Below are 25,527 nucleotides of genomic sequence, written 5' to 3' on the forward strand. Positions count from 1 at the left end.
ACATACTTCCAGACTTTATAGGTATATTCTCCGCGATATAATCTCAGTAGTACAAACGTTTGTTTAGCCTCGAGACAGGGTTATCAGCCTCCCAAGGCTTACCTTGATCCAGCTTCAACATGTACAAATCTTGCTCGCGGCACCAACTTAGCATCTGGAGGTGCCGGGATCATTGATTCAAATTCTTTGATTCTTGTAAGTACATATTTCTTAGGCTTTCCTGCTTGTTTCATATAATTTTAACTTGTGCATCTTCCTTGATCACAGACACCGTACACCATGTCTGTTCAGCTGGGCTGGCTCCAAACTTACATCCGAAACCTCCGAAATTGTGTGGGAGGCACCCAGGCCAATTCGACCATCTCCAGGGCCCTCTTCATCTTTAGCGTTGGATCCAATGATTTCTCTGACGAGACGGAAGCCGCTGGCCTTAGCGATGCGCAGTACCGGCAGCTGCTCGTAAACACGTACAGGAAGCTGCTCCAAGTATATGTTTATGTGTACGGACGCTTGAACATTTTGTCTAATTCCGTACGCATTTTTCTAGGCTGCCTACCAGCTTGGTGCTCGAAACTTCTTCGTGTTTGCAATTGGGCCACTCGGCTGCACTCCAATCTCCATCACTCTCCAGTGTGGAGCATTTCCAAATTCATTTTGCAGAAGGAACTGTAACGAGGGCACGAATCAACTGGTGTACGCTTTCAATCTCGCGCTCCAGGCAATGATTCAGAATCTCCAAAGCACACTGGCCGGTTCAAAGTTCTACTTCACCCTTGGTGCTTACACCCTTACCTATGATGCCGTGAAAAACCCTAAAAAATACGGTAAGTTGTTTCTAATCACACGACATTATCAACATCTTTTGGTGATTTCAAGGATTGAGGGTAGTTGATAGAGGCTGCTGTGGATCTGGCTACACGGAGGTTGGCGATGGATGCAATAAATTCTCGTCTGGGACGTGCTCCAATGCGTCGCCTTTCATTTTCTTCGATGCCATTCATCCAACGTCCAGCTTCCTGCAAAAGTTCTTGCCAGGAACTTACACGCTGTTGGGAATCTAGTAACTTCATTTGTATGGAGCGCAAAACAGAAGAGGAAAGAAATAAACTCAAAAACTCATTCATGTCACAAAGAATGGGAATGAGATTACCAAAAGTTTAGCTACATGGTTATTTGTTTCAAAGAAGCAAAAGACTTTGTAGACAAGATCATACCACGATTGGTGGCGGTGATCTAAGAGCCTCCTCGCCAGGACCCGGGTGAGAATCGACCTTTCGTTTCAGCTTGTCCAGTGTCGCAGCCACGCTCTTGGCCTCTTGACGGAGTCGTTCTAGAGTCTTCAGCAGTTCTTCCGATTTCTAGACATCACAAACTAGGAGTGTGAGCTTGAAACCAAACAACAAACAAAAGGATAACGAAAGAAGAAGATCGATACGTACCTGTCTTTGTTCCTTGAGGACGCTCTTCCTGGAGCCGCAGCAGAAGAGACTCTCGGTGTACTCGGTTCGCGTCGCACTGGACTCGTCTCCGACCTGAGAGAGCGGTCAGAACAATCGAGTTTTCGAAGACTGCTCCATGGTCGACTCTTTTATGTCCGACGATTGATGCAGTAAAGGAGAATCATACTTAGCAGGCACGTCAAACTCACCAAGTTGCCTCGCAGGTTGTGGTGTCCCCTCGAGCTCCACATTCCTGCCTGAGTTGCCGCTGGCGGTGGAGTTGCCTCGGAGGATGCTTCTGCTGCCATGGAGCTTCGAATTTCCGTGTGGGACGAGCTCTCCGTTGTTGCTTCTGCTGCCTTGGTGTGACGCCTCAAATCCGATGCTGCTGCTGCTGTTTCCAGACTTTCTTCTACGATCTCGTCCTCTTCCTTGAAGAGCTTTCTTGCGGGAAGTGTTTCAGCAAGTGATGAAACACGCTTGGAAAAGAATCTGTTGGTAATGTCAGAACACTGGCCGTGGTTGTCCCTGAAGTAACCGAATTGGCCATCTGTGAATGGAGCGGCCGCTCCTTCCCGTGGCCTGGAACTTTCAGGAGTGTCCACCTCGCCTGGTAGAGGTTTCTTGGCCCTGTAGCTGCTAAAACTGAATTCTTCTCTCGAGTCTTTCCTGAGCCTGCTTAGAAGTCCATCCAAACTTTCAGAAACCTGCGACCTCTCTCGCTCGAACGGCCTCCGGCCCCTCAAGATGCTCATCAAGTCCGACTCTGGAGTAACGTGAAACTTCCTCCCAGTTTGCAAACCCGGTTGAAACACATCGCTCTCCCGCGTTTGCCGATCCTCCGAAAACATACTTTTCCTGTCCACTCTTTTGTTCTGGTACTTCTCCCTTGCCGATTCTAAGTCTGCGTTCCACCTGGATCGCCTCGTCCGTATATCCTGCGTTAGCGACGTAACTCTCGCTCTCGCCTTCTCCCGAAACATCTGAAGCCTTTCCTGTTCTGTTTTCAGGAAATCGGTCTGTGACTTGCTAGCATCCTCCGTCTTACGTCTTAAGGACTCCTGTGAGTAGCACCTGGAACAGTAAGACTTGGAGCGTTCAATGTCGAATGATCTACGCAGACTTCTGTCCGAAAGACAGGCATATGCCTGCGAAAGAAAAGTAAGTTCCCGTTTGGTTTTTCTCTCCTCACTACTTACCTCCGAGACAAGCTTGAACGCTTCCTCCGATTTTGCATTTTTGTTCTTGTCCGGATGCAATAAAAGAGCTAGAAAACGCTAAAGTCAATTTGCTTATTTGCCTAAAAAGCGAAGGAACTTACCAAGCTGACGATATCTCTTCTTGATCGCGATGGAATCGGCCTCCTCATCCACCTACAGCAAAAGATTTGTCAAAAAAATGGGACTGGAGCGTCGATTTCTACCTGGAGCACGCGGTACCAATCTGGATTTCTCGGTCTCGGAACCTGCATTCTACACGAACACCTCCAAATCGCTGCCTGGCACACTTGCGCAATCGCGGCGAGCTCAGAGATCCCACCCATGGTCGGGCGGAGCCTCTCGACTCGTCCTAGCAGCGACAGCGCCCGGTCATAGCTCCCATCCCTCAAGCAGTGGCGAGCTTGCTCGAGAAAGCTGCTCGCGTAGTCGTCCTCGATCTTCCCAGCCATCGCTAAATCTACGCCTCAATGCTCATTCTCGGAAATATTTCGATGCTAGAGTCGAAAACCTACACCATCGACGCTGCGAAGATTTTCATGGAGCCCGCCCCTTTCCCTTCGCCGGTACTGTGAATGAGCTACCTGAATCACGAATCCTGGACGACGCGATTGAGCGTCTTCCAATCCTTGTCGCCGTGGATCGACCTAGGAAGAAGTGTTCGTCCTATCGAGCTCTCTTCCGTCCGATAGCCTGGATCGGACAGCCTTTATCTGGACGAGTGGATTATCAAGCTAGCCGTTGGATCTGTCACATCGGAGGGTGGAGCTTCTACTGGTTACCGTTATAGCCTTATGCAAACCGTGTAAACGGAAAAGGAGGAAGTAGACTTAACTGTAACTAGCGGAATATTCTCCTCCATTGGGGTGTAGAGGGGGTTTAGGGTTCTTCGTCTGGGCGGGAGCGTCCAATGTAAGTCTCTGGAAAATTTCGCGTGGTTGATCGATGTGCGGCGCGCTTGCTAGGGAGGATCTCGATCCCGACACATTTAGGATCCTGATCGCGACGGATTGTCATCTGGGGTATTTGGAGAAGGATGAGATTCGGCGCCAGGATTCTTTCAGGACATTCGATGAAATATGCCGGATTGCTTTCGAGCGCCAGGTGAGATATGTGACTTTGTGCAGCAAGTTGAATTGATTTGGAGTGGAGGCCAGGTCGATTTTATGCTCCTGGGAGGGGATTTGTTCCATGAAAATCGTCCGTCGTCTACCACGCTGGTGAAGACGATCGATATTCTTCGTCGCTATTGCCTCAACGATCTGCCGGTCCAATTCCAAGTCGTGAGCGATCAGACCATCAACTTCCCAAACAAGTATGTGTCTTTCCTTTCTTTTTCTCAACAGACTTACAATTGTCTTTTACTCAGGTTTGGCCATGTTAACTACGAAGATGCGCACTACAATGTTGGCCTTCCGGTGTTCACCATCCATGGGAATCACGACGATCCTGCTGGAGTGGTAAGAGTTTCCGATGCATAAGCTCGTGGTTTTCACGAAGTACGTTTTGTACAGGACAACATATCAGCGATTGACATCCTGGCTTCTTCAAATCTAGTGAACTACTTTGGGAAGGTCGACCTTGGTGGCTCTGGTGTTGGAAAAATAGCACTACATCCCATTCTTCTTCGAAAGGTAACTTTTTTCAGACCGTCTCTCATTTAACTATTATCTCTTCCCTATTTCTCTTATGCAGGGCTTAACAAAGATAGCTTTGTATGGTCTGGGTAATATCCGTGATGAACGTTTGAATCGGATTTTTCAGGTCTAGAAGTGAAGTCTTAAGTTTAGTGCTAAAGTATCTTCTTTTGGTTTTCAGACCCCAGAAGGTGTTCAATGGAAGCGACCGGCAGATCATGCGGACTGTCCATCATCTGAGTGGTTCAATATGTTTGTGTTGCATCAAAACAGGTATCAAAATTCTGGCGTGGTTTAATAATTCCGGTATATTTTAGAGTAAAGACAAATCCGAAGAACGCCATCAATGAGCATTTCCTTGCTCGTTTTCTGGATTTTGTTGTCTGGGGTCACGAGCACGAGTGCATAGTGGACCCACAGGTTGATCACCCTGATTTGTTGTTGCGGATCGTCACTTATGTTCTACTCTGTAGGAAGTTCCCGGGATGGGATTCCACGTCACGCAGCCAGGTTCTTCTGTTGCAACCGCATTGACGGATGGTGAAGCTCAGCCTAAGCATGTCCTCCAATTGGAAATCAAGGTTTTGAAGATTTACTTATCTGTATTTCGAATTCTAATATCTCTGCAGGGGAATAAATATCGACCAACGAAGGTTCCACTCAAAACCGTCAGGCCTTTTGAATTTACTGATGTAAGTGAACGTGCTTCAATCGTCATATTTTTTAAGTTGGTTGCCTGCAGGTGGTCTTGAAGGATATAGAAGGCATTGATCCAAGCGACCAAACTTCTGTTCTTTCTCATCTGGGTGAAGTGGCAAGTGTTTAAATTTTTGTTGCCTTGGACGCTTACGAAAGTGCCTTTTACAGGTGCAAGATCTTATTACTACTGCTGTTGCCAAGTCTCAGTCTCAAGAGAGCATGCTCCCTCTCATCCGTGTCAGGGTAAAGGATTATTTTTGAAAGTACACCGAAAGACTAGTTTGTGATATTTTTGCAGGTGGATTACACAGATTGCACTACTATAAATCCTCAAAAATTTGGACAAAAGTTTGTCGGCAAGGTTTGCAGTCCTACAGCTCTTTTTCACTAAGATAAAACTCACCGAATTGCAGGTTGCTAATCCGCATGACATTCTGATTTTTACCAAGTCTTCAAAGAAAAAACAGCGACTTGACGGTAATATCTCTATTGTTATTCCCTCGTCGGGGAATGAAAGCTTTCCTTGAGCAGCTTCTGGAAGCGAAAAAGAACTTCTTGCACCTGAGGAGCTAAACCAGCAAAATATTGAGGCTCTGGTAGCCGAGAGTAATTTGGTTGGTCGCCGTAGCACAGAGATCAGATTTGCCTACTAACAATCGCGTCGATTGCAGAAAATGGAGATTCTACCGGTGTCAGTCCTTGGTTTGGCATTGCACGACTTTGTGAACAAAGATGACAAGCAGGCGTTCCAGTCGTGTGTGGAGCACACGCTTCAAGAAACGCAGGTAAACTTTCACCAAATCATACTGGACAAAGCTGTGACACCATTTTATCATAATCTAGAAAAAGCTTCTCGAGGACGAAGAGGTGGAACTAATGGATGAAAGCGAGATTGTGGAGAAGGTCACCGAACACATGCAGGTAGTTAAAACCTCAAAGCTTGACTCTCTGTAATGCCTATTCTGTGATAGGACCCACGCAATCAAGCACCTAGTGTGTCACTAGCGGATGCAGTTCGGCCGTGGTCGCAAGTCACACAATCTAAAGGCTCGACTTCTGGCCAGAGACGAACTGTTGATATCGACGATGATGACGATTTTGGTATCTCGGGAACTACAGTGGTAACGAAAGCGAGCAAAGCTAAAGCTACAAAAGCCACCGCTACGAGAAAGTCAAGAGCTTCTGCCGCTGCTGTTGGTGATGATGACGACGATGAGGATGACGCGCCAACCGGCCGCGGACGAGGTCGTGGTCGAGGAAGGGGCCGAGGCAGAGGAAAACAAAACATGAAACAAACGACGCTAGACACCGCGATTGGAGCACGTCCCAGACGGTATACATTTATTCTTCCATCAAAGTTTCTACGACGGCTTTCCATACAGGTCTAGTAGTCGTGCTGCTGCAACCGCAGCAACAGCAGCAGACAGTGATGAAGAAGACGTCGCTGCATCATCAGCGAATGACGAGCCCGAAGACCCAGAGAGTGACGCGGTAAGTAGCAATTTCTTCTCGTTCTTCTCTCCTCACAAGTGTGGTTTGATAGGAGCCGACTCCGACCAAAGGAAGAAAGCGGGCCGCATCAACGTCAAGAGGGCGAGGCAGAGGCCAAAGCACTCCAAAGCGAGGAAGAACACAATCGTCCAAGTCGAGGTCCGTGGACGACGAGGACAACGACGAAGTGGAGAACGAGCACGACAGCGATGGCGATGTTCAACTGACAACATCCACGAGAGGTTCTCAGGTTGGAATTCTTTCCTGTTCTTCCTGGACCGTGCAGATAACTTGGTTTTCCACAGGCTCGAAAATGGGGACCAGCAAGAAAGTGACTCTGAATCTCGCATTCCCAGCTTGTATCAAGGCAAGTCCTCATAATCTGTCTCCGATGCACTTGGAGTCCTTTCTGTCTCGTAATCGTCCTCGTCTATATCTTCTTCTTCGCCTTCATCCTCCTCGTCGTTGTCAGCGTCCGAGAAAGAGAGATCATCTTCGTACTCGCTCTCGTCGTCCTCATCATCCGTGTCCTGCGCGTCCACAACGATGCTGACCTTGTTATACCGCGACTGGAGCTTGAGCAAGCTCGTGCAAAACGTTCCGCTGGGGCGCTCCAGCAAGCTGAGCCGCAACGTCGACAAGGTATCGCACTCGAGAATACTTGACAGCAAGCTGATCGCGTTCTTGTTTCCACTGTCAGCGACTAAAGTAACGTCCTCGAGCGGTGGCCGCGAATGCATCAACGGTTCGGACAAGCTACCGACTTGCAAGGCCTGGCAAATCACATCAGAGAGCTGTAACTTCCGAGCAAGACTAAAGCATCGACAGACCTCAAACATATCCAGCCCGATCTTGAGTGTTCGCAGCTCCGTGAAGCCTTCGAACATATCCGGGAACGAGAACGGCTGCTTCCGGTGGTGGTGGCCGAGCTTCAGCCTCATGGAGATCTCGCGAGCGTGCTTCGCCATGTCCAGGAACTGGTAGATCCCGCTCGACGGCCAGCCTTTGCTCGCGAGCTCCAACACCTTCAAAGATGGCGGCCGCTTAAACACGGGCTTGAAGTAGCAGAGCGCCCGGAGCTCCACCAGCGTGGCTCCGTCGAGATGGACCTCCTTGACGCAGTCGACCGCGAGGCTGGCGAGCCTGGGGCACGCGAGCTTGAGGCAGCGCAGCGGCGTCTCGTCCACGTAGAAGCAGTTCTCCTTCTTGGGCTTCCACACGAGCTTGAAGTGGAGAAGGGTGGCGGCGGCGAGGCTGGGAGCTTCCAGGCCGAAGAGATGGAGGGCCTCGAGATCTTCCAGCACCGGGCACAGGCTCACGAACTTCTCCAGCTTGGAATCGTTCATGAGCATGTCCTGGAAGACGCACCTTCGCAAGCTCGGGAAGATGATGGCGCCACCATTCTCATCCTCGATCTCAAACTTGGAGCACTGGCAGCCGCAAACTCCACCCATCTCGTCCACGAACTCGAGGCTGCGGAGCTTGTGGCAGCTCGCGAGCCCGCGGACGAGCGCGCCGCTAAAGTCGAATCGGCCCCGGAAGTGGAACACCTCGAGGGAGTGGCGGAGATTGGTGGCCCAGGAGTACAGGAACTGCTCGCCGCTGGAGCTGCGGCACACGAGGCGATCGATGAGGAGCTCCCGGAGGCCCGAGCAGCGCTCCAGCATCCGCGAGTAAATCTGGAGCATCTCGCCCGTGGATCGCCGCCGCCCCCCGGCGCCATCGCCGCGGTGGTGATCGCTGCCGCTACAGCTGCTGCTGCCGCTGATCTCGCTGCTCGATTCGCTATTCAGGCTCGAGCCGCAAGTACCTCGGTGGTCGAAATCGCCGAAGAAGTCGAGGCGGAGGACGTGAACGCCCGTGGAGGAGTAGCGCCACCGGCGGCACACGGTCGCCGCCTGGGCAATGCGCCGCGCCTCGACGAGCTTGGAGAGAATGGAGGAGACGATGCTGTCCGGGATCACGTCGATGCTGCCGCTGCTGCCGCTGGAGCTGCCGCCGAATTCCTCCTCGCCCTCCGCCATAGCTGCGAGCTTCCCCAGCACTAGGGTTTCTCCTTATAGCCGAATGACCTGGCGCCAAGAGCGCTTGACGTGGAGTAAACGTGAACGCCACGTAGGAAGATTAACGGCCAATTAGCGCGTGACGTGTGCGAAACGGAGCGACGCGTGGACATAAAGTAAGTATGACGTGGCATTCAAATGAAGCTATGACGTGGCATAGAAATGTATGCTAGGGCAAAATGGGGGCGCGCTTTGCGATCCGTGGCGTGATTTACGAATGTCGAGCGTTCCTCCAGCCGGCATCGTCCGGTAAATCGGTCGTGGCCGGCGGCGGCGGCAAAGATTGCAGCTCGTCCGCATCTGTGAGCGCGAGATCGAGCACCTCGGAAGTGGCGGGGACCGTGGCAGCGGCCGATGTGATCGCTGGGCTCGGGATTGGGGGAATGCTGCCGGGAGCAGCGGGTAGTATCGGATTCGCAGCCGCGGAAGGAGACATTGGAGGAGATGGAGGGCTTGATCGGGTCCAGGCAGAGCATTAGATCAAAGTATGCCGAGAAGCTAATGGCAAGGAGAATGGCCGCGGAATCGAGAAGGGAGCAGCAGGGACGATTTGGTGTGGAAGCTGGCGATGAGAATTTTGCCATGCCATCGATATCTTCGGACAACAAGTTTGAAGCTGTGCGAGGGTCGATGCAATTACTGGGATACTTGCAGGTGAGAAATCAGGAATGAAGAGTTTGATCTTCGATTTCTCGGCAAGAATTCTTTTTTCTCTTTTCTTCGCCTCGAGTAAGAGCTCTTTTCCTTGCGCGTTTATCTGGGTGACTGAATTTTCTCTTGGTCGTAGGAACGAGGAGTGCTCCAGGCTCTCGTGGCTCCAAACAATGGAAACCAGGAACGGGCATACCTTGATCAGCTGCTTCACAAGTTTAGCTTCGACTGCGTCGAGAACACCGAAGATGGATTGAGGTTGGACTAGATTTTTTTGGTTTGATGATAGAAAACGATGAGAAAACTTTGTTGCAGTGAGGATGTGGTGAGCTCTCTCTGCTCAAAGTGGTGTCTTCCTGCGAATCAAGTCATGGTGGTAAGCATTCTCATCTCATTTCGCTGCTAGAGCTTACAAAATCCAATTTTTCATAGGTGGTCTCGGCAGATCTAATCCCAGACCTCATGAATCCTGCCGGAATCTTCAAGTGCCGCGTGACCGACGCCAAAAATGCTGCTGCTGCCGAGGGAAATCTTGAGGAATTCGCTGCGGGCAGCCAAGAAAAACCAAGACAAACAGGGATGTTTCAATGGTTCCGCACAGATTTCCAGCAGATATCTCCGGAGCCAGTTCTTCGCCCAGGAAACCATTTCAATGCGCATTACAACGTGAAGGACATGACACAGCTCAAGTGGCTGTTCGAAGAGCTCAATGGAATCTCTTACAGGCCCATTCTCTCTGGGGTTAAATGAGGTAATTTAAAGTGTGGCTTTGGCGGGAAATGAAATTTAGGGTTCTTGGCGATAGGGGTTTTATGGCGCACGCGAATTCTATTCCAGGTATGATCTTGGCCTTGGATCGCAGCGGACGATCTTTCCTTGGAATCTGGAGCCGCAGGGAGCTCGCATTTTCGATGCTCGCGCTTCCTATTGTAGCGCTGCCTCCAGCGGCAGCTCGGGCAGAGCAGGAGGCTAGTGTCAAGAAGGAGGAGAGCTTGCTGGATGGGATTCTGTCGGTGTTTGATCCAAACGAGACGACGAAGTCCGGGAAGAAGCTGCCAAAGAGCTACCTCAAGGCGGCCCGGGATGTAGTGAAGAATTTGCGCGAGGCTTTGCAGAAGGATCCAGCCAAGGAGGAGCAGAAGTTCCGGGAGGCTGCAAACACTGCCAAGGATTCCATTCGGGAGTACCTCACGAAATGGAAAAATTCCAAAGAGGTCCAAGAACAAGTAAGCCAGGTTCATAGCTTTTCTCCTTCTCATTGTTTATATGCAGAGCTCGTATCAAGTTTTGGGAAAAGCTTTGCGGCAGCTTGGGAGTTTCTACTTGAAATCTGGACCAACAGCGGTTATGCCAGACGATATCAAGTCAGAGATTTTGCAAAACCTTAGCAATGCCGAGACAGATTTGTAACGAAGCTTTTTGATCCATCGCCGTTGTCATCGCCTGGCCAGTATGTTTTTTCCTATTGTTTTTGCGGTGCTCGACACTGCCTTGGATGCCTTGACAAGTTTGGTGAGCTCGCAGGAAAGCGAGTGAACGTTGGATAGCATTATGTAAGACGAGGAGAGTTTGGAATCCAGCTCCACAAGCTTCTCAGCAGCACGCTTTGCTCGCCTCTCATCGTCGTGAGTTTTGCAAGCTCCGAGAAAAGCTGTCCAGGCTATGATCTTCTCGTCGCGAGAGAGAGGTATACTCTCCATCGCATTCTCCGCTAACTCCAACTTCCCAATCCTTCCTAGCAGATCTATCCAGCAGACTTGATGTTCAGGCAGAAGAGCTAATCCCCGGTCCTGTTCAATAGAGGAGAAGTAACTCAAGCCTTCGGTGATCAAGCCCGAGTGACTACACGCACAAAGGACACTCACGAGAGAAATCTCATTGGCCTCGACGCCGTGAAGCTCCATTGATCGAAATAGCTCCACAGCTTCCAGACCGTGCCCATTTTGAGCAAAGGCCGTCACCATGGAAGTCCAAGGCAATGTCATTTCTGCTCCGAGTTGTTCCTCCAGCGCATTAAAGACCAACTTGGCGTCCACCACGCTGCCGCACTTTCCATACATGTCGATCAACCCGGTAGCCACTTCGGTGAGAGGAACGCTACCATCCTCGAGAGCACGGTGGATAGCTCGTCCTTGGGAGAGACCCGAGATGTTGGCACAGGCATCAAGAACAGCGGTCAAGATCACCACGTCCGGACTGGTTCCTTCGACGTCCATCTTCTTAAACAGGTCGAGAGCTTCTCTCTCGTCGTTGTTCTCGACGTAGGCGACGATCATCGCAGTCCAGCTGACGACATTCTTATCCAGCAGCTTGTCAAAGGCGGACCGGGCATCTCTAAGGCTCTTGCATCTCCTGTACATGCAAGTAAGCGCAGTGGCAGTGATGGTGTGGGATTCGAGCCCAGCGGCGATGATCCTCTCGTGCAAGGCGTTTCCCTGGCGAAGATCATCGCAGGCATTAAGAATGGTGACGAAAGTTATACTGCGGTGCTTGTAGCCGGCGAGGTCCAAGCCCCGGAAGATCGTCAGAGCCGCAGGAAAGTCACTCGCCTCGGCGTAAGCTCCGATCATCGCAGTCCCCACGACTTCGTTCCTCACGGGGAGGCGATCAAACACCGACTTCGCCTCGTTGCAGCACCCGGAGCTCCCATACATGCTGACGAGCGCGCCTCCGATATGAACATCGTCATCGATTCCAAGCGCAGAGGCTTCCGAGTGAAGGATCCGGCCGTCTCCAATCGCTCTGGCGGAGGAGCTTGCGCAGGCATCCAGAGCGCTGGTGAAAGTCAAGAGGTTTGGACAGAAGCCGTGGAGATCCATGAGCTTGAAGACGAGCAGCGCAAGATTGGAGTGGCCGTTTTGAGCGTACGCCGCCACCATAGCCGACCACGACACGACAGTCTTGTCGGGTGTCTGCTCAAACACCGACAGCGCGCGCTCAAGGCATCCGTTTTGTCCGTAAGCTACTGCCAGCGATGTCCACGACACGGAGTTCTTGACGGACATGGAGTCGAAGCTCCGCTGTGCGTCGTCGGGGCTGCGGCATCTTCCATACATTCCGACAATCGCAGTTCCAACGAAGACGTCGTGCTGGAATTCACCCGACAAGAGAATCTCCTCGTGGATCATCCTCGCCAGCTTCAAGTTCCCGAGGTTCCCGGAAGCGTCGATGACCCCCAGGAAAGTTATCCTGTCCGGCTCCACGCCTTCGAGGGTCATGGCGAGAAAGAGGTGGAATCCCTCTCGGCTATGCCCGTTCTTGGCATACCCGACGATCATCGAGTTCCAGGACGCGGTTTCTCGATCCGGCATTGCATCGAAGAGCTCCCTGGCTGCGGGAGCGCGATCGTTTTGGCCGAGAGCAGTGATCATCGCGTTCCAGCAGGGGATGCTTCGCTGGGGGATGAGCGCGAACGCTCTCCAGGATTCCGGGAGGTGACCATTCTGGGCATACGCAGAGACGAGGCTGATCCACGAGTAGATGTTCCTTCTCTCCAAATTCTCGAAGACCCTTTGCGAGTTCCCGGGATCTCTACACCGCCCGTATGTGCTGATGAGGAGATTTCCCAGGATTTGTAGGCGATCGAAGCCGGTTTGGATCATGTGAGCGTGGAGACGCCGCGCATCGTCGAGGGATTGCTTGTGGGCGTAGCTCTTGAGCAAAGCAGTGTAGATTTCCTGGCATTTTAGGGGCTGTGACGGATCTATCCCCTTCAGCGCCCCTTCGAGACTCGCGAGTTGAGGCCCAGAGACAAACGATCGTCGATGAAAGCGAAATCCGAGAGACTTGGACATCCGCCATCAAGAGCGCGAGGAGGACGAAGATACACTTGGCATGGAATCGCAGCCGTTAGATAGATCGGACGGCCTGCAAGAAAGCCCTTATCTTTCTCTCTTGTTAGGGTTTATCCGCTATGTAATTCACGGGCGAGGGACACAGAGGGAAGCGCGGGAGAGGAGCGCCGGCGGTGCGCGGCGCGAGCTGCGAGGATGTTGTCATCGCTGCAAGCGCTGAATGCGGCTGGAGCGGCTCCCTGTGAGTGCTTGGTTTCTTGTGGTTCCTGTGATTGAATTCGTGGAATTTCTTCTTCTTTCTTCTCTCCAGCTAGTCGCTCCGCTGCATTCCAGCCAAAGGTGAAGCCGCGAGCTCGAAAAGCCGCTGCCGCGGATGAAAATATCGCGCCTACACAGGAATCATCGCCTGTTCCACCTCCATCGCCGACTCCGGCGGCGCCAGTAGCTCCGATAGCTCCTCCGGCTCCAGTAGCAGCGGCAACATCTGGGGCTCCAGCCCCCAGTAATCCGCCAGCCGCCCTGAGAGAAACTCGAGGGGTATCATCGCGGAGCACGCAATCTACATTGCCTCCATCGGCCCGATTGGTAAGAGTATTTCTCTTTTCTTTGTTTCTTTCTTGACGGTTGCTTTTCATGGAAGGATCCTTCCGGGCCTTCAACCTCTGCCGGGCCATCGGCTTCTAGCCAGAAACAGCGGCCGCCTTCTGTGGTGCCACCCTCCACCAGCGAGACGGGTGAGAGCTCCAAGGGAAAAAGGAAGAGGGCGTCAGGGAGCCCATCTCCACGCCAAAAGCGAGGTAGATGTACGTCTTTCTTTTGTATCCCAGTTCAGGCTCTCACATACACATTTTATCCACAGCTGATATCAATGTTGACGAGGCCATCGATCCTGCGACGATGACTATGAAAGATATTATCAAGCTTGCGGAAGCAAAGGAGAGGAAGGTGAGTCTGTTTTTTTCTCAAAGAAGACCTGCTTTCTTTTTCTGATGAACTTATGCATTAACAGAAGCAAAAGGAGGAGGCCGCTAAGAAGCAGGAACAGCGAGCCTCTGCTGGCGCAACCGAGCAGCGGGATAGAGAGAAGGAGCAAGCGTATGTGCTTAGTTTCTTTCGTTTTGCGCTTTCTTTACTTGACTTGTTTCGACAGGGTTCCTCTAGCACCGCAAGTCGAGGTCGTGGATGGAAAGATCGTTATTAATCAGCAGAGCCTGGAAGTAGACGCGAGGGCTTTCAACCAAGACGACGTTGGATCCTACAGGCGCATAGACGAGACAACAACGAAACTAAATTATCATTCTTACATGGACAAGATCCCAAGGGATAGATGGAAGCCTGAAGAGACTGACATGTTTTACAAGGTACAAAAGCCAAAGTACTTGCGCCAGTCTAACATCCGTTTGATCAGTCTGTTCAGCAGTTTGGCACTGATTTTGCTGTCATAAAATGCCTGTTTCCGGGGAAGACACGCAAACAGATAAAAGCGAAGTACAAGAAGGAAGAGAAGGAGAATCCAAGGCGTATGTCGCAGACAATTCTCCAACCCAGGGGAGGTGTGTTACTGAGCATTTTACCTTCCATCTTTTGTCAAACCAGTGTTAACGATGTCAATTTCCAGATTTGGCTCACTATGAGGAGCTTGTGAACAAGCTCAAGGCAGCAGCAGCCGCGGAAGCGACCGCAGAGGACGAGTTTGATTTCACTTGGGATATCAATGCTACCAAGGTGAGGTTGGCTTTTCTTCTTTCCCCCTTTTCTACGAAGCCTTTGTTGTTCTCTGTGTAGGGCGCTGGCGAGCCCGTCCAGGAGGACATGGCAAACGCTGAGCATGATGGTAACGAAGAGAATGGAGGCAATGGTAACGAGGAGGATGAATGTAGCTACGAGGAGATGGTGATGGAGGAAACGTCTGTGCCAAAGCAGGAGGAAGAGCGGCGAGAATGTAAACCGGATTACTCCGCTGCAACGCCACCACCGCCGGCCCTGTTTGCGTACGAGACGGAGCTCCCATTTGCATACACGTGACGTGACTGATTTCAGAGCTAACGTTTAGGCATTCAGAATTTTTCTGTCCAAATTTTTTTTGAGTACATTCTCTATTTTTGTTTCAGATTAGTTTTGTGTTAGGATGGCAAACAGGATAAACCATGTCCAGATATTGGATGGCCTACATTGTGCTATATTATCATTGATGGGTTGAACGTGAGATATGTGTGCTATATGTTGCCCATCCATTTACCCATTTGATATATTAGGAGACCAAGTTGAGCTTCCATTTTGTATGGTAGCCACATGATGTTGATAAACTTCATCGACACTGGATCAGCTTATTACCATTGGTACTTTTGTGCCCTTGCCAAAGATTCTAAGGATTTTTGCATATAATGTTGGTAAAACATGATTTAAATACTTTCACCAAATAGCATGGAGTGATTAACATCAAAACCATAACAAACAAACAGTAGACATCTTTGCATTTTGGTGTTGGGTGAGGCACAGCTTTTCCAGGGAATATGAGCAACAGATCAAGGAGGGCATGTGGAAGGTAGCAGTTGCTAATCTGCTTAGGTCCCTAGGAATCACGCACCAATCAGTCAGGAAATAGCTTACATATAGAGCATGAAAGACTCGTGAATATCAACTTGTTTTACTCTTTACCATCCTCGAATACAGCCACCACAAGCGTCAAGAACAAACCGGTTGTGGGTGATGGTGTTGGTGGAATCGTACGTCCCTTTGGCTCGTCCCACAATCTCGGGTCACGCGATGGGATGGACCCTTGGTGAGAACATCGTCGATCGCTCCAAACTTGCCACCCGGGACGAAAGCCACCGTGGAATTGCTAGTCATGGTGAACAAGCCGCATGCATGCTCCTGGAATTGATTAGATCGATCGTGTCGTGGAAATAGAACTCCAGCACTTGGATTTGAGTTGCATAGCAAGAGCACGAAAGCACCATACTAATCCTAAGGGGAAAAGAAAAACTTATGGAGGAAAGATTCTATGAGTTGTTCAACCTAAAATTAGGTAATGCACCAATTTAAATACCCATGCATGTAACCGAAGCAAATGAAAAAGAAGTCATGCGTGACAATTTCTCCCCATCACGCTACTTTGTAGTTGTGCTAACTCTACTTTCAGTTCCCGCTACTCTGGCTCTAAACTTCTCATTTTTTGAAGAAGCAGCAGATGCCAGATTCGCACCAGAAGGCTATGACTACATCATTGTTGGAGGAGGTGCTTGTGGATGTGCACTAGCGGCAACTCTGTCGCAAAAGTTCAAAGTCGTGCTGCTGGAAAGAGGCGACTCCCCGTATGGATATCCCGTGCTGATGAGAGAGGAGAATTTTGCAGTGAGCATGCTCGATCTAGCTCATTCTCAAGCATTTCTGACCACAGACCTGGTACTAAATGCAAGAGCAAGAGTCCTTGGGGGAGGAAGCTCCATCAACGGTGGCTTCATGACTCGCGCACCAAAGTCCGAGATAGACAGCATCGTGGGCTTGGATGACTACGCTCAAGTGAATGCATCTTATGAGTGGCTTGAGAACGGGATATCATCGCTGCCTCGGACTGGACCCTTTCAGACCGCTTACAAGAATGCGCTGCTCCAAGCTGGTGTGACGCCCGATAATGGTGTAACTTACGATCACCTTCCAGGAGCGAAGGTTGGAGGCACTCTCTTTGATGGGAATGGAACTCGGAGGCCTGCATCAAACTTGTTGCCCCTGTATGCGAATCTGAGCAACGTCCAAGTTGTGATAAACGCTCTTGTTCAGAAGATCATCTTCTCAGGTAATTATTCAGTTTTTATAAGTTTGACGTGTTTTCGTTTCTCTTAAATAGGTTCTGGTACTCCAAGAGCTGTAGGTGTTCTAGTCACAGGCTGTTTATCTGGGAAAACGTATACTGTTCTTCTCCGGAATTCATCCAAAAGTGAAGTGATACTCACAGCAGGTGCAATAGGCACTCCTCAGCTGCTCATGCTTAGTGGAATTGGTCCCAGAGACCACCTTCAAGCTAAGATAATCAAAGTGGTCGCGGATTCCCCCGATGTTGGAAAACACATAGTTGACAATCCATCCACCAGAGTCTACATCGACTCACCATCCCCAGTTGAAGTTTCCCTCATTCAAAGTGTGGGGATCGATCCATCTGGAACATACTTCGAAGGGTTAAGCAGTCCGCAGCAGAGTCCAATCGTTGTGGTCACGCAGAAGGTTGCTAAGCCTCGTTCAAGTGGAGAGATCTGACTTTTAACTCTGAATGCTGATGATAATCCTCAAGTCACCTTTAACTACTTCAAAGACTCTGTTGATATGCAGACGTGCGTGAGTGGAGCCAACACACTTGAAGAAGTTTTACTGACTTCCAGCTTCAGGCCTTTCATCACTGGTTTACAGCCCATGCCTTCTGGTGGCATTGTGGCTGCTCCAAATCGAAGGAATCCTTTACTAAAGCCAACCATCAACACAACACTCGCACTATACTGTCGAACAGGCCTGGCAACCATGTGGCATTACCATGGTAGCTGTAGAGTGGGAAAGGTGGTGGATCGAACTTACCGAGTTATTGGGGTCGAAAAACTCCGAGTGCTTGATAGCAGCGTGTTTGATTTCTCTCCAGGGACGAATCCTCAGTCGACTTTCATGATGCTAGCAAGGTACAGTATTATTTCTCATTTTCGTTATTCTTGTTTGGTTGAACTAAATCACCTCTGCAGGTACATGGGATTGGAAATGGTTAAGCAGGCCTAGGCTTAAATGTCATTTTGCTTTACTTGATTATGAACAAAATAAACTTCATTTGATTTTAATGTCTTCTGATGTGAACACCACCAGACAGAGCTAAGAAGTCTACTCTTGATTGGATTATGTTTGAAAAAAATTGATGTCGTTTTCTGAATATATATTTCTAGAATATGCTCGGATATTTTGGGATATTCTACCAGGTATTTCTAATTTATATAGTATACTCTACCATCTAATGGTTGATATGCAATAAGATAATCTGGTGAATTAAATTAATAAATAATACTAAATGTTTCACTATTCTCAAAATATAAATATTCTAGTATATTCTCAATCTGACGGTTATTATTCATTTAGATTGGTTTTTTAATATCCTTGGAATTATCCAGGTATATCTTAGGATATTCTTTTCTAATTTTGTTGTAATCCTTTAAATAAAAAGAGCATATTTATCCATCAAATCTTAGTGAGGTGATTTCAATGAAAAACTTGGGAAAATAGTGTATTTTTGTCAGACATAAATTCTCAGCCATAGTTTCAGTTCATATTGATCATTTGGTTGGATATAAATTCTTCTATCTCTTTCTTTCTAAATTAGAAGACAAGACAAGTGAGAGGTAAAATAAAATAGTTATATTAATATCACTATTGTAGCACATAATTAAAATTATATTATCAAGATAGTTTGGTTTGTGTAAAGAAAATACCTAGAATATAGAAATATATTCTACTCACTTATTTGATCCACTCTTTATTGAGATGGCTCTCACAACAAAGCCTTCATCTTATCAGTTTTTTTCTCTTTGATTTAATTATTAGTAATTCTTTCTAGCTATAAATATGAACTAGGAACAAAATGACCTTTGATTAGTGAATGTGGCCCGGTGGTGACAATCTCCACACTTAATATAGTGTACCAAATGATTTCGTATGAACTTCCTTTTCAAAAAACTTTAACCAAAGGTTGTATACAACTTGCATGAGATCCTACTATAATAGATTATAGTAAGGATTCTATGCAAGTAGAATTTAACATGTTGATAACATGTATACAACCCCACCAATGTCAGAACACCTTAACTTTGGTGGTTGTTTAGAAAGGATATCACTCTGATATTGTCAAATGAGTCATTTTGTTTTGAAATAATCTTACATTTTCTACTCTAAAAGTTTTCTCTCCTTAGCCTCTCTAACTGTTCTCAAGGAGCATTGCTTGACTGTTGAGCTACTGGGGTAATCTTCTAAAAATCACTGTTGAAGCTCTTCATCGTGTAGCCTCTGGAGCTTGGCCTTGTGCTCCTTGAGAACATCTGGATGCACGTTTTGTGCCTGGAGGTGCTCTAGAACCTCGGCCTGGCATCTAATTGCTTGGCTCCATCTAAAATTTTCAGAAAAAAAACATAAAAATCAAAGAAAAACCAAATTAGATACCTACCTGTTCATGGACGAGTATACCGCTACCAGGCTGAGAGCTGCAGCCAAGATGCTGGGATGCCCCATTCCAAAGTTCTTCTCAGCGATCGCCTTTGCCCTCTCGAAGTGTGAGGAGGCTACTGGAATATTTTCGAGCTCCAGGTTTGCAAATCCCATCAAGTTGAAGACCTCAAACAGGCCCTCGTGCTCACTGCTCTCCGCCTTCAGAATTTCCATGGCCCGGGTGAGTTTTATCAGTGCGGTCCTCATCCTTACGACGGTAAACGAGGAATTTGTCCCTGTTCCATCGTTACGAATGCAAGCCATTGCAGCATCTACATACTCTGCGGCCAAAGACCTCCCGAATTGGCTCTTCTGGAATCTATCATGCAAATGCATAACATCAAGGAGAAAAATAAAATCAAGTTTACCTATTGTTCCCGCCGCCACCTTGTTCCTTGGCATGACCTAATTCTTCTATCTCGCAAGCTTTATCTTCGCTGCTAGTTTGGATAGTTTCTGAAGATTCTTGTGCATGGCAACTATTGACGTCACCAACTCTCTCCTTGCTGCTAGTTTGGATAGAATCTACATGGTGTATTGTAGCTTCTGAACATTCCTGTGCGCCAACGTCAATCCCAAAGTCTCCCTCTTTTCCTCTTAGTAAACCATCCTCGGCTTGCTTGAGCTCCGCTTCGTTGCGATAGCTGATAAAACCTAGCTCGACTCGAGTTTCATGTTTTTCCCTATCTCCATCACCACCATCATCTTTCCTTTTTCTCTCAAAGACCCACCAAAGCCCAAACGCTAGAAGAGCTACCACCCCTACGAACACCACAAAAGGAATCAAAGATAGAAGCGCTGTTGTTTTTGTTGACGCTGGTGATATAGTTGGAGTTGGAGTTGGAGATGGAGTTGGAGATGGGAATGGAGTTGGAGTAGTTGGAGATGGAGTTGGAGATGGGAATGGAGTTGGAGTAGTTGGAGATGGAGTTGGAGATGGGAATGGTGTTGGAGTAATAGGAGATGGGAATGGAGCTGGAGCTGGAGCGAATGGAGTTGGCGATGGAGACGGAGGAACTGGAACTGGGGGCCGAAAGTGATGGTGATGCCATCCAATCCTTCTTGAAACTCCCCAACCTTGATAGTCGTGAGGACCTCTCCCAGGATCCATGAAAGGGAAAAGACAACTTCAAACGTTTTAATAGCTCCGACCTCGTCCCTTTAGCAATCTATGTTTGTTCGTCCCTGTAAACCAGCCTCCCACAGTGCCATCTCTTTGCCCTTCTGGAAACACTGCCCGGAATCTCTTGTAGCATCTCCCTCTCGACATCTGTACACGTTTCCTCGTTGGCCTTTGCGGCCACGTCGATCGAGCCGTGGTCTTTTCTGGAGCTCTGATCGTCATCGAGCTCAAGCGTCTCCTTATCCCCCGCGAGGATACTTACGTCCCCGGGCTTGCATTCCACCGCCTTGATGGATCGCGCGGCCTCGGCTAGCAGCTTGCGTGTCTCGAGCAGCGATGCCATTGCGAATTGGTCTTTGAACGCGATGGCTTCCAGAGCTTTAGCAGCGGCTTCAGCCTCAGCCATCAACATTCTATACGTGAAAAACACAGCCATGAGTTTTGGAACGATAAGAGAATCCCAAACACTTACTTTGCTCGCTCGGCGGCCTCTTTCTTCTTCGTATCAACCAGCAACCGACTCGCCCGCAGTTCGCGGAGTTTCTCGGTCTTCTCCGACGCTCGCAAGTCCACGAACGTTGGTACCGGGGGAGAAAGTTTCTTGGCTTTATCGGTCGCACTCTCGAGCCTAGAATGCGCAACGCCATTCACCTTCACCGGTGGCTTCTTCTTGAGCACATTCGCAGCTTCTTTATCTTCGCCAGCCATAACCGCGGACACAAACTTCTCGTTTACGCGTACCCCCGCGGCTGTTCGTCGCGGTTCACCACCAACGAGTGGAATTCCAACTGGTTTTGGAGGTTTCGGAGGCTTTGGAGGCCTTGCCGGTCTCGGTGGCCGTGGTTCCCTCCGGGGCTTCGAGGATACTTTAGTGTCTCTTACTCGCTGTTTCAGAGCTTTCATCACCTTGGTCCTGTACTCCTACACCAAAACACGCAATCTTAAGCTCCTCGAGGAAATGAAGAAAAACTGAAGCTTACTTCCGATTTCCACTTGGCTTTGATAGCCTCTGAAACTTTCCGGCGGTGCTCATCACTCCATTCCAACCTCCTCTGGCTTCTGGACGTGACTCGCATGCCATCCTTGAGTTGCCTGATTTCTTCTTTCTCCCGTTGCCTCTCGACATCGTAACTATCCCAATGCAGTTCCTCTTGGTCGTCTCCTCCTTGTCTCGCAGCCTCTGCAATGCATTCTTGCCACTCGGCCAGGCATTGTTTCTGCAACGCTATGTCCTTGAGCTTTCTTACCCAGTGTTCGTGCACCCCGATGCTGATCTTGGCTTTGATGTCAGCGCTGTAAAACATCTAGCTTGTCAATCCATCGCGTAACAAAAGAGCAGAAATTTTTTACCTCAAATTTTGCTGGAACCCCCGCAACTTCTCCCTGATCTGTCCATAAAAAACAAAGACAAAAGATGCAGCTATCATATATGTTTTTCCAAACCTTGGGATCTCTCATCGCCAGTAACGTTCTCTCCCTGATTCGCTTGATAGTCTCTGTCGCGGAAAGAAAGGAAAAATCTCGATAGCTCAGCAAGTTGGAAAGTAACAAAACAAATCGAGAAACCTGGTGGATGTTTTCTTCCTGTGTTCCAAGGAAGCCGGCCTTTGTTCGCGGCACTGATTCGTTGCCTCCGCAGCTCTTCCACCTTGAGTTGCTCTTCAGGAGTCCGACCCTTGCATGGCCCCGGCAGCATTTTAAGTCCCTTGTTCCATGGAACTCTCTTTGGACGCACGCTCAAGCTTTTATCCTTGCCTTCACCTATATAGATGCAAAAGCATCAGCACTCTACCTCAATTTCATCTGGTACCAGTTTGATCATCCAGACTCTTGTCATGTTGAGCGCTACACACCGTCAGTGCTCCTCTTCTTCCTGGGAACAATCTAATGGAATTCTTTTGCGGGATTTCTCTGTCCCAGGAGCTGGCAGATACTCGTGATGCTGGCCTGCGAGACTCCAAGATTTTAAGCATTTCTACTGAGGAGCTTAACGCTTACAAGGCAGTAGAGCTGCATAGACTCATCCCTCGAGAAACACGAAATTCCCCAAAGTTCGTGCCTGCGTCACAAAGTTAGGCAAGATTATGGAGAGGAACTGCCTTACCAGCTGCATTGCTTGGCGATCACATTGCCAATAAACCCTAGCTCGCTACTCCTATCCGCCAAGAACCCTAAATTTGTAATATCCAGACTGCGCGCAATTACGTCCAAGCTCTTTTTGGGAGGACCTAAAGCCCCAACCAGCGTTGATGGGATGATGGACCATATCGCATTTTGCGCTGTGTCTAGACTCAGAGACAATGCGACTGGAACCAGCATCCATACAATGCAGCAAATAGCCTGTAAAGGCATCCTAGAGCTTTGTGAACTATAGCAAATACCGCGTCAAGGCATCCTTGAGCTTTGTAAACTGCAGCAAACACCACCTTGACTTAGAGCTTCTCTGAGGTCACACAAAAGATAACATAAAGAGATCATATCGGAGTTTGACTTTGAGCACCGACAGAGATGATTTTAAACTTTTCTTCTCCTGCGGTTGGCAATCACGACTTTCTACACTCAGCACTTGATATTTTATCGGAGAGCTTTGTCACTCACTGCATAGTCCGAGCATGACCCAACTCCTGATCATGGCGCTCCTGATTGGCGTTGTTATCGCAGGGGTACATTCAAAGACTTAAAGCTCCACAAATAATTTTCGGATTCTTCTTTTTTTCTTTCCAGGCTACTGCATCGTTTCCTGGTCGGTATCATCTGCTGGGCACAAAAAAGGTCGAAAAACCCTCTCTCTTGTTTTTTCCTGATCCCGCTAAGCATTTGTTCTAGATTTACGTGCAAATTGTTGGGCGTACCGTAGGCAGCAAGACTCAAACCGAGTTCCCCGTATCCGGGGGGCCCGTACAGCAGTTCCCCAATTACACTCCAGGATACCAGGCAACGTACAGCGCAAAGTTCACCAAAGCGCTGGATTACTTCTCAGCCCAGCTAGGGACAATCACGGGTTTTGTTGGTGCCACCACAAACACTTCTACATTCCAGACGGGCACCATAGCTTTCAAGGATGGAAGTGGAAGCATATACTTTTCTGGCACAGCCGATGGATCTCTCTCCTCCAAGTTTGTTTTCTCCGTTACCAGTGGTATTGGCCGTTACCTTGGAACCTTTGGTGACATTCAAGTTTCACTAGCAAATGTTACTGACAGTGGAACTAGTATTACAGCTCTCTATACAATCACTCTCTATGCTACTCCAAGGATCCGCAATTAGCCAAGGATCTGGCATTAAAACATAAAACCACTAGGAGGAATTGCTAACCCCTTATAATGTAAAACTTTTGCACCTATGTAAATCTTAAAGCCAAGTCATCAAACTTCTAAAAATAAATTTAGTATTCCAGTCTGAAACCCAGTCTATTTAAGTATAAATATCTCTATTCAAGATTGATAGTTTAATAGTTGTGAAGTTTGTCACAAGTGTCTGAACAACGAGGCACAAAACCGTCCACATGTTGTCTAGTCTACAATTTTATGGCCATAATACATCCATGATGGCATATTTCTATTATCACTTGCATAGATATGGAGTATAATTTTGACTGCCTGCTGTTTGACTTAGGGCAGTTGTCTTGGTCTCTGATGTTGGTACCCAAGATCAGTAGATGAGTTTTTTGAAGTCTATTTTCTATGTAGATCATTGTTGCAATGTTGAACTGCCAATGACATATATGGAAGTTTTCCAATTTACCTTTTCTAATTGGGTAGAGGATAAAGAATATAGGGCTGTGGCATTGAAGAAATGTTTATGAGGAAAGTTAAAAATGTCCATCATTTGCACAGGGATTTGAAAATTTCTTCCAATCAAAGTCTAATTGATTTTGCCACTTGGATGCAACCAAAATTAAAACTACTAGTTACTTTGTAATTTAATTTAGAATTTCAGAGCCAATATTGTATAAGTATATGAGGCTCATTGATCCCTCCTAAATCACCATTTCACCAATCATTGGAATCGATAGCAAAGAAAACCATGTGGTCTAGCTTTTGGGGCTAATATAAAATGTGGTAGGCTTTAGAATATATTACCTTGGTTTGAAGTGTTAGTGTTTTTGCATGCATTTATGTGCTATTTATGTGCCAAGAACAACAATGTCACCATAAAAGTCCAATCTATAGAAGTCTAAATGGTAGTAGAGGATATGCACCTCCCTACTGGCATCCAAGAAGTTCCTATTGAAGGAGAACATGAGTATAGAGAGGTAAACAAAGACCATATGGAGATAGATGATGATGTTGAGGATAACTAGTTGCCTCAAGTGGAGGAAATACCAAATATTCACATTGGATCATGATTTGTATTGCATTCATTATACAACTTGTATATTCTTTAGAGCATCCACTATTTTCTTACAGCAATAAAGAAGGCACTAGAGGGCTAAAACCACCCTTTCTTGGGAACATCTGCCAGTCACAAAGCTGCTAGATAGCATCAACATATTTATGTAAATGTTGTTCTTAAATTGCATGGTGTAGGGTATAATATAAATGCAAGTTCTTGTTCAACTAGAAGCAATGGCTTAACACAAGTGGCCAATACAATAATGTTGTTACACTTGCAAGCAAGGAGGACATATAGCTCAATTTGTTCTACATTGTGGGAGCTTGGAGCAATATTGGATGTGGTTATAGAGATGGAGAGCAACAATAAAAAACCTAGACCTCTAGCATCTGGAGGAAACTTTGGCATTAGAAATAATGGGGATGAAAATATGGTTTTAATGATTGCTAGCTTTGCCAAACTTCTTTAGCTGGGTGGTGAAGCTTTTTTATATTGTGTACTAAATAATCATGCCATACCATGTTAGTGAGAGTGGCAACCAGTCTTAGCAACTCCAAGTCCTTGAGGCCAATTTCAAGTAATTGTTTTGTGATGATGGTATTTAAGATGTCCTCACTAATGCATCAAGCATTGTAGGGAAAGAGGACATGTTGGAGGAGATTATGCCTTGGTATTAGGAAAGATTGTGAGCTAAAATATCCACATTGCTACACTTTCTCAAATTAAATATGTTTATTAGGCAACTACAAATGTGATTTGCAATCTAAGGGACTGTAAGAACAAATCAGTGGAGCCGAAACCATGCCAAATGCTAATGACTAAGGTAGAAGTCTAATGAGTATAACATGTT

The 25,527-nt window shown here is 47.9% G+C and overlaps 10 protein-coding genes across 11 annotated transcripts; 6 read left to right on the top strand and 4 right to left on the bottom strand.

Annotated features, from left to right (window-relative positions):
- Nucleotides 1–1,123: 1,123 nt before the first annotated feature.
- On the bottom strand, nucleotides 1,124–3,349 carry LOC9652497. Its single transcript, XM_024671581.1, has 6 exons — nucleotides 2,863–3,349; nucleotides 2,761–2,812; nucleotides 2,639–2,706; nucleotides 1,649–2,587; nucleotides 1,440–1,532; nucleotides 1,124–1,358 (listed from the first exon to the last, which is right to left on the bottom strand). The coding sequence occupies exons 1-6, from the start codon at nucleotides 3,106–3,108 to the stop codon at nucleotides 1,209–1,211; spliced, it is 1,548 nt and encodes a 515-aa protein (XP_024527349.1). The 5' UTR covers nucleotides 3,109–3,349; the 3' UTR covers nucleotides 1,124–1,208.
- Nucleotides 3,350–3,517: 168 nt separating this feature from the next.
- LOC9634031 (double-strand break repair protein MRE11) lies at nucleotides 3,518–7,323 on the top strand. Its single transcript, XM_024671000.1, has 21 exons — nucleotides 3,518–3,568; nucleotides 3,622–3,760; nucleotides 3,814–3,971; nucleotides 4,026–4,116; nucleotides 4,171–4,290; nucleotides 4,352–4,420; nucleotides 4,475–4,566; nucleotides 4,611–4,713; nucleotides 4,767–4,874; nucleotides 4,923–4,985; nucleotides 5,036–5,107; nucleotides 5,161–5,235; nucleotides 5,291–5,353; nucleotides 5,406–5,469; nucleotides 5,524–5,606; nucleotides 5,664–5,777; nucleotides 5,836–5,913; nucleotides 5,964–6,325; nucleotides 6,375–6,733; nucleotides 6,789–7,125; nucleotides 7,184–7,323. Coding segments are annotated over exons 1-20 (2,463 nt in total). The 5' UTR covers nucleotides 3,518–3,566; the 3' UTR covers nucleotides 7,037–7,125; nucleotides 7,184–7,323.
- Nucleotides 7,324–7,472: 149 nt separating this feature from the next.
- LOC112345073 lies at nucleotides 7,473–8,756 on the top strand. The gene is made up of 2 exons (XM_024671004.1): nucleotides 7,473–8,662; nucleotides 8,720–8,756. Exon 1 carries the CDS (start codon nucleotides 7,587–7,589, stop codon nucleotides 8,529–8,531), a length of 945 nt encoding a protein of 314 aa, XP_024526772.1. The 5' UTR covers nucleotides 7,473–7,586; the 3' UTR covers nucleotides 8,532–8,662; nucleotides 8,720–8,756.
- A 234-nt stretch (nucleotides 8,757–8,990) lies between these two features.
- LOC112345074 lies at nucleotides 8,991–9,968 on the top strand. Its single transcript, XM_024671005.1, has 4 exons — nucleotides 8,991–9,200; nucleotides 9,334–9,455; nucleotides 9,513–9,573; nucleotides 9,630–9,968. The coding sequence occupies exons 1-4, from the start codon at nucleotides 8,991–8,993 to the stop codon at nucleotides 9,945–9,947; spliced, it is 711 nt and encodes a 236-aa protein (XP_024526773.1). The 3' UTR covers nucleotides 9,948–9,968.
- LOC9652498 (photosystem II D1 precursor processing protein PSB27-H2, chloroplastic) lies at nucleotides 9,958–10,633 on the top strand. The gene is made up of 2 exons (XM_002966269.3): nucleotides 9,958–10,423; nucleotides 10,470–10,633. Exons 1-2 carry the CDS (start codon nucleotides 9,977–9,979, stop codon nucleotides 10,605–10,607), a joined length of 585 nt encoding a protein of 194 aa, XP_002966315.2. The 5' UTR covers nucleotides 9,958–9,976; the 3' UTR covers nucleotides 10,608–10,633.
- LOC9652499 (pentatricopeptide repeat-containing protein At2g13600) lies at nucleotides 10,634–12,991 on the bottom strand. The gene has a single exon (XM_024671537.1). It carries the CDS (start codon nucleotides 12,989–12,991, stop codon nucleotides 10,634–10,636), a length of 2,358 nt encoding a protein of 785 aa, XP_024527305.1.
- A 92-nt stretch (nucleotides 12,992–13,083) lies between these two features.
- Nucleotides 13,084–15,101, top strand: LOC112345072 (transcription factor TFIIIB component B'' homolog). 2 transcript variants are annotated; one of them, XM_024671001.1, is made up of 9 exons: nucleotides 13,084–13,232; nucleotides 13,302–13,576; nucleotides 13,632–13,794; nucleotides 13,851–13,936; nucleotides 14,001–14,086; nucleotides 14,142–14,352; nucleotides 14,400–14,544; nucleotides 14,610–14,716; nucleotides 14,777–15,101. In XM_024671001.1, exons 1-9 carry the CDS (start codon nucleotides 13,187–13,189, stop codon nucleotides 15,014–15,016), a joined length of 1,359 nt encoding a protein of 452 aa, XP_024526769.1. In that variant the 5' UTR covers nucleotides 13,084–13,186; the 3' UTR covers nucleotides 15,017–15,101. The 2 variants fall into 2 exon arrangements, with proteins under 2 accessions (XP_024526769.1, XP_024526770.1); XM_024671002.1 differs by having other exon boundaries at nucleotides 13,632–13,788.
- Nucleotides 15,102–16,042: 941 nt separating this feature from the next.
- On the top strand, nucleotides 16,043–17,808 carry LOC9634032 (protein HOTHEAD). The gene is made up of 3 exons (XM_024671538.1): nucleotides 16,043–16,787; nucleotides 16,839–17,655; nucleotides 17,716–17,808. Exons 1-2 carry the CDS (start codon nucleotides 16,043–16,045, stop codon nucleotides 17,243–17,245), a joined length of 1,152 nt encoding a protein of 383 aa, XP_024527306.1. The 3' UTR covers nucleotides 17,246–17,655; nucleotides 17,716–17,808.
- A 1,076-nt stretch (nucleotides 17,809–18,884) lies between these two features.
- LOC9652500 lies at nucleotides 18,885–20,452 on the bottom strand. Its single transcript, XM_024671433.1, has 3 exons — nucleotides 19,588–20,452; nucleotides 19,179–19,538; nucleotides 18,885–19,121 (listed from the first exon to the last, which is right to left on the bottom strand). Exons 1-3 carry the CDS (start codon nucleotides 20,328–20,330, stop codon nucleotides 18,992–18,994), a joined length of 1,233 nt encoding a protein of 410 aa, XP_024527201.1. The 5' UTR covers nucleotides 20,331–20,452; the 3' UTR covers nucleotides 18,885–18,991.
- On the bottom strand, nucleotides 20,312–22,676 carry LOC112340433 (shootin-1-like). The gene is made up of 9 exons (XM_024671431.1): nucleotides 22,447–22,676; nucleotides 22,341–22,401; nucleotides 22,153–22,289; nucleotides 21,909–22,103; nucleotides 21,786–21,838; nucleotides 21,693–21,730; nucleotides 21,323–21,635; nucleotides 20,815–21,263; nucleotides 20,312–20,755 (listed from the first exon to the last, which is right to left on the bottom strand). The coding sequence occupies exons 2-9, from the start codon at nucleotides 22,364–22,366 to the stop codon at nucleotides 20,389–20,391; spliced, it is 1,578 nt and encodes a 525-aa protein (XP_024527199.1). The 5' UTR covers nucleotides 22,367–22,401; nucleotides 22,447–22,676; the 3' UTR covers nucleotides 20,312–20,388.
- Between the last annotated feature and the right edge of the window lie 2,851 nt (nucleotides 22,677–25,527).

This window comes from Selaginella moellendorffii, unplaced genomic scaffold, assembly GCF_000143415.4.
Source record: "Selaginella moellendorffii unplaced genomic scaffold, v1.0 SELMOscaffold_7, whole genome shotgun sequence".
Taxonomy (NCBI): Eukaryota; Viridiplantae; Streptophyta; class Lycopodiopsida; order Selaginellales; family Selaginellaceae; genus Selaginella; species Selaginella moellendorffii.